The 6,231-nt window shown below is 35.5% G+C and overlaps 1 protein-coding gene across 1 annotated transcript in view; it reads left to right on the top strand.

Moving 5' to 3' along the window:
* ano5a (anoctamin 5a) overlaps positions 1 to 6,231 on the top strand; it is a 35,800-nt gene that overhangs the window by 27,229 nt on the left and 2,340 nt on the right. The window contains exons 16-19 of the mRNA XM_016568454.1: positions 211 to 349; positions 2,536 to 2,733; positions 4,924 to 5,126; positions 5,225 to 5,330. Of these exons, the coding sequence (XP_016423940.1) occupies positions 211 to 349; positions 2,536 to 2,733; positions 4,924 to 5,126; positions 5,225 to 5,330 (646 nt within the window). The remainder of the gene's footprint in view (positions 1 to 210; positions 350 to 2,535; positions 2,734 to 4,923; positions 5,127 to 5,224; positions 5,331 to 6,231) is intronic.

The raw sequence follows: 6,231 nt of genomic DNA, 5'->3' as shown, positions 1-6,231 counted from the left end.
TGTATGTAGTAAGTAACGAATATGCTTCGGGGAAATGTATCGGAGTAAAAGTATAAATTTTAATTAAGAAATGTAGTGGAGTAAAAGTAAAAGTTGGCTGAAATATAAAAACTCAAGTAAAGTACAGATACTCCCAAAAAATACTTACTTCGTTACAGTACTTATTATTACTTTGTTACAATACACCACTGTATCTCTGTCTGTGTGTAGCTGGCTGTGTAACTGGTGGGTGAGCAGAAGCGCTCGTAATCATCCGGAGAGTCTGTACAGCCGCTGGGAGCAGGATCATGACCTGCAGAGCTTCAGTCAGCTCGGCCTCTTAATAAAACTTTTTGTTTACATAATATATGTGTGTGTGTACTATGTATATTTATTATGTACATATGAATACACACACATGCATGTATATATTTAAGAAAAATATGTAACATTTATATATTAAATATATTTATATATGATATATAATTTTATATAATTTCAAAATATATGCTCTGTGTGTGTGTGTGTATTTATATATACATAATAAATATACACAGCATACACACATATTATGTAAACAAAAACTTTTATTTTGGATGCGATTAATCACGATTAATCGTTTGACAGCACTAATATATATATATATATATATAAAATAACTATTCATAAAGTATATCTAAAAAATAAAATCAATATTTTAAATTATTACACAGCTCTCTGGAATACTTTGTAGTTGAACTTGTTGTGGTTCATAAAGTTCATAAAAGTCAGGCTACAAAATGTCATGCCCAAGTCTTTACTTATTTGTTTCATATGTTGCTGTGTAATGAGCCGGCGTTGTGCTGGGGTCCCCATCACTCTGTCAGGGCTTGTTAGTTTGCAAAAAAAAATGGCTGACTGTACAAAGCCTTTACACCTCTTCATGTAAGCGCTTTTCTCAGCAAATATTGTGCAATTAGAAATTAAAATGTTAATAAATGTTTCTAATCAATTGAAAGCCCTGGTTCAATTTTTAATCTGTCACCCTAATTGAGGTCCTCGTTGTTTTTGTGCCCAATTAATATTGTCCAGATTTTAAGTGAGTTATGATCTGCTCTAGACTTAGGTCAGGGTAGACACCATGGAAAAAAAGGCTGTGAGGGATGAACTTACGGTCTTTGCAGTGGCATGCACTTGTCTTAATTTTCAAATAAACTTACTTACTTTTTGTCTGTTGAATGTTTTTTGGAAACGTCGGCTGATCAGTTGGCATGTTGTTAAACAACAGTACAATCCACTGTCCATCGCAGCCTTGTTTTCATACATGCCCTTACATTTGTGCTGTTTTCAGCTGTATCTTAAAAACATATTAATGGCTAAAGTCGGATTATACTGTATTCAGCACAAACTGGGCTAAAATAATATGTAAGCAACATGTTTATGTGTGGTTTATGCGTGGTTTGTGAAAAAAAAAAATCTATTTTTAAGTCACTGAAATAAGGCCATAAAACACATACAAAACATTTGTTCACAGGACTTTTGAGAACTGGATGTGCTACAAAAACCCTAATGTTTTTGAGAAAACAATGTTTATGCATGGTTAGTGAAAAACTAAAATGTTTAAGTCACTGAAATAAGGCCATAAAACACATACAAAACATTTGTTCACAGGACTTTTGAGAACTGGATGTGCTACAAAAACCCTAATTAACATCTGTAAATGGTAAAAAATATTTCCTTTTTTCTTGTTGTTAGTCTTGTAAAACTTTTAGTGTTGCTAATTACTTTAAACGATTAAAGTATTACTTTAAAAATTACTTTTTAAAAAAGTATCTTTAAAGGCAAGTATCTAAAAGTAATGTAGCTTAACTACTTTAAACCATAAGTAGCTTGTAACTTGACTACAGTTTAAAAGTAGCTTAATGAACACTGATTTACTTTAACTCACCAATACAAAGCCCCAGACATGACATGCAGGAAAAAAATATATATTTTGTGGCCATAAATTAACAATTAGTTTACACGACTTACTAGTTCGTCACCACCTTTTTTTAAGTACATCATGCGCACGATTTATTAATCTGTTGTGTTCGTTGAATGATTTGTGAATATCCGAATGCACCCTCTTTGAGAATAGGCTACATCCCCGTTACAGCCCTGTCATACTTCTTTTATAACAGCAGCAATAGAAGTCTTTTCTCACTACGCAAAAAAAGGATGGGGTTTATGAAACTGCGGACAGGAGTTAGTAAAACATACCCATGAATTCACTAAAATGAGGTAACAAATTAGTAAAACATGCACGATTTACATAAAATAGGGGAATGAATTAGTAAAACTAAAAAAAATTGTTTTTTACTATTAAAAAATAGTAGATGTATTAGTAAGTCATGGGAACTAATTGTTAATTCATATATAAATATTTGTTCTCTCGCATGTCATGTGTGGGGCTCCATACACCATCAACTTCTATATGAACAAACTTTCAGCCTGCAGTAACTCAGTCTTACTGACAGATGGCGCTGTAGCTCGTCTATATATGGAGAAACATCTCGTCTTTGTTTTGCAGTTATCCAGTTTGGCTTCATCACCCTGTTTGTGGCCTCTTTCCCGCTGGCTCCTCTGCTGGCTCTGATGAATAATATCTTGGAAGTGCGAGTGGACGCTTGGAAATTCACCACTCAGTTCCGCCGGCCCGTGGCAGCCAAAGTGCACAACATCGGCGCATGGAACGAGATCCTCAACATGATCGCTGTTTTCTCAGTGGTTACCAATGTGAGTCTGTAGTAATAATGAGTCGGGAACCACTTTGACTACGTCAGAGTTAGTTGAACAATTCAAACTGATTGTTCAGTGAGTCTTTTGGACTGATTCATTAACAAGAACCAGCTTATATGAATTTTTAGTACACCTACATCTAGGGCTGTCACGATTCCTCGATTCAACCGAGTACTCGATTTAAAAAAAATCCTCGATTGAATTTTGTCCGTGTCGAGTAACTGGCAAAATACCGAAAGTGGCGCATTTCACGGACAAGAATCCATGAAACACATTATTAGACCATTTTCCACGGCTGCATGCTATATAAAACCCATTTAAAAATCATAATAAAGCATAATGCTATTGTGAAGTGAAGTGGCATGTGGCCAAGTATGGTTACCCATACTAGGAATTAGTGCTCTGCATTTAACCCATCCAAAGTGCACACACACAGCAGTGAACACACACAGTGAACACACACCCGGAGCAGTGGGCAGCCATTTATGCTGTGGCGGCCGGGGAGCAGTTGGGGGTTCGGTGCCTTGCTCAAGGGCACCTCAGTCGTGGTATTGAAGGTGGGAAGAGTGCTGTACATTCACTCCCTGCCGGACCTGAGACTCGAACTCACAACCTTTGGGTTACGAGTCTGACCATTAAGCCACGACTTTCCGACTTCCCGTTCACGAATTGTGAATTCACAAACGCTACGATTCAATTAAATAAATATATGCGATGCAGGTTTACGTACGTGCATCTCAGAACGGCTCTGAACTGTTATTATTTACACGTGTGGAGCGTCTCAAACTCCATTTCTGCATATTGTGAGTTTGGGTTTATTGTAATGTTCACCTGGGAACGCAGCATGTGCCATTTAATCAGATTTGTTAGGTAAATCGTTTTTAAATCCACGCAAACACAGGAGAATACATCAATATCTTTCTCAAGATGCTAACTGTTGGTCGCGATTTCAAAATAAAAGTTTAACCGTCACTCTTGAGTTATTCGAGAAATTACAGTGGCTATAGCATTTCTGTCATAAAGAAATTGACAAATATTAAAGATTAAGTGGACATTTGAATTAAATGATGTTTAGTCAATATTAATCAAGGATAAGATCGCGCAGTAAAGTGTAAAAACAATCGTCAGGCCGTTGGCACCCTCTGCAAGCATTTGTTATAATACCTATTGTACATTAGCTATATTGTTTGTAATACATAATATTTTAACAGTTTTGTTCAATAAGACCATATGATTACTCACTTTTGATACTTTATTTGAACTAATTATTGCCTCATTACATGAGCAATATCACTCAAGCTCTATATCAGCATGGGGCCAGAGGCAATCACAGCCACTGATATAGAGCCGGTATCACTCGAGTACGAGAGTGATATTGTGTTTATACAACAGTTCGACGGAACATGTGTGTAATTAAACAAGAAACAACGGAGTGCCTAATAAAACCCTCTTTTGTGCGGAACTACTTCCTTCCGCCAGGGATTCAAAGCTCAAGTTGACAGTTAAACATGCGTCACATTTAGAATTTGTATCAAGGGCATGTGCTGCTTCAGTTAGGTTATTAGTGAGAAATAATGAGGTTATAAGAGAGAAACAATGCGGCAAGACGTGCATCCAAATGAGAGAGAGAGAGACCGCGAAGCTAGACGTTTCTTCTTATATTAACTAACGTACTCTACGATTAGCTTGGTGTATAATAAAAAAAAAACATAGACCCAGCTAGAACAAGCGGAGTGATACAAAATTGTGAAAGGCCGTTCCTGCAGCGATACCAGTACAATATCTCACGGTTCTCAACCAATCAGATTTGAGAACCAGAACGAACTGTTGTATAATATTATGTATGTACTGTATAGGGCTGCACGATAAATCGCATGCGATATTTAACGCGCATCTAGTACTGTATTTAAGTAATCTTAAACCTATTGTTCGCTTAGGTCTGTTTTTATTACCACAAAAAATGATTATAATTATCCGATTACTCGATTAATTGTCCGAATAATCGGCAGATTACTCGATTACCAAAATAATCATTAGTGACAGCCCTACTTACATCTTTACTGTATTATTTTCATGATAATTCTATAGCCTTTAATTTGCTTATAAACTGGTAATGAAGCTTATCCTGAATAGAAATATCAAAGTAGGTCGTGTAACAGTATTAGATGTCATTTATTTGTCTTTCAGGCTTTCATTGTCTCATTCACATCTGACATGATCCCTCGGCTGGTGTATAAGTACGCGTATCACCTGGGTAATGAGAGCACGATGGAAGGATACATCAACAACAGCCTTTCAGTCTTCAACATCTCAAAGTTCCAACCGAAAAACCGTCCAGACGATGGCGAAAACCCGGATTGGTTCTACAGCTCCAACATCACCACCTGCAGGTACGGTTGTGTATGTTTTTACTGTATCTTTTAATTGACAGATTTATTGTGACACTGGTAAATGTATAAAACACATGAATGCTGTGTGGATGCTGTAGGTACCGTGACTACCGCTACCCTCCAGGACATGAGAAGCGGTACACTCATACCATGCAGTTCTGGCACATTCTCGCCGCCAAATTAGCATTTATCATCATTATGGAGGTATGAGCTCTTAAATTCTCTTGATTCCTGTGTCAAAAACAAAGACACTATAGCATGCTTTAAAAGAATATACATACTTACTAACTGAATTGAAAATGTATTAGAAATGTATTATAAAGTGAAAATGTTTTTGTTTAAATTTAAAATAAATGCAGTTAACTGAACTTGAACCTCTTAAGTAGGACTGAAATACTTCTTTATATGTAATTTCATAATTACTTTTGAAACATGCATTTGAATATTGCCCATTTGCCCAAATGATGCAGTTTTAATTTAGTACATTTAAAATGTGATATCTTCAAATGTAATATCAAATACACTACAGTTAAAATTATAAAACTTTGCATGTGCTTTAGTATATTAGTAAACATTGCAAAGTAAGTGCCCTTTAAAGCATGATAAAATATCAATAGCATCGTGGGACCACGCCGACATACAGCGCAGTTACGCTATGGTCGTCCCAAGTTCGAATCCCGGCTCGAGGACCTTTCCCGATCACGCCCCCCTCTCTTCTCCGACTTTGCTTCCTGTCACGTCTACACTGTCCTATGATAATAAAGTGAAAATATGATAAAAATAAAAATCTTTTAAAAAAAAATCAGTAAAATAATAAGTTAATAGTAAAATATTTCATTTGAAATTGCAACGTGATCTTTTCAAAATTGTATCCAAGTATGTTAAGAAACATAGAAACAGTCATAGTTAAGTACACTTAAGTGGTCTTTTATTTCGTTAATATTATATTATCTGCAAGTAGTTGTTTTAAAAATTTGCTTTTAAGATTTGAAATACACTACAAGTGCAGTTAGTTCACAGTTTAATTAATGTTAACAGAATAAACTTTAAAATTTAAAAAAATTTATTTGTAATAGTAAATGTTGGAAAAAAAAAAAATATATAT

The sequence above is a fragment of the Sinocyclocheilus rhinocerous genome, unplaced genomic scaffold, assembly GCF_001515625.1.
Source record: "Sinocyclocheilus rhinocerous isolate Xijiao unplaced genomic scaffold, SAMN03320098_v1.1 scaffold921, whole genome shotgun sequence".
In the NCBI taxonomy this organism is placed as follows: Eukaryota; Metazoa; Chordata; class Actinopteri; order Cypriniformes; family Cyprinidae; genus Sinocyclocheilus; species Sinocyclocheilus rhinocerous.
The sequence above is the reverse complement of the archived record's forward strand: the minus strand, read 5'-3'. Positions and strand labels throughout refer to the sequence as shown.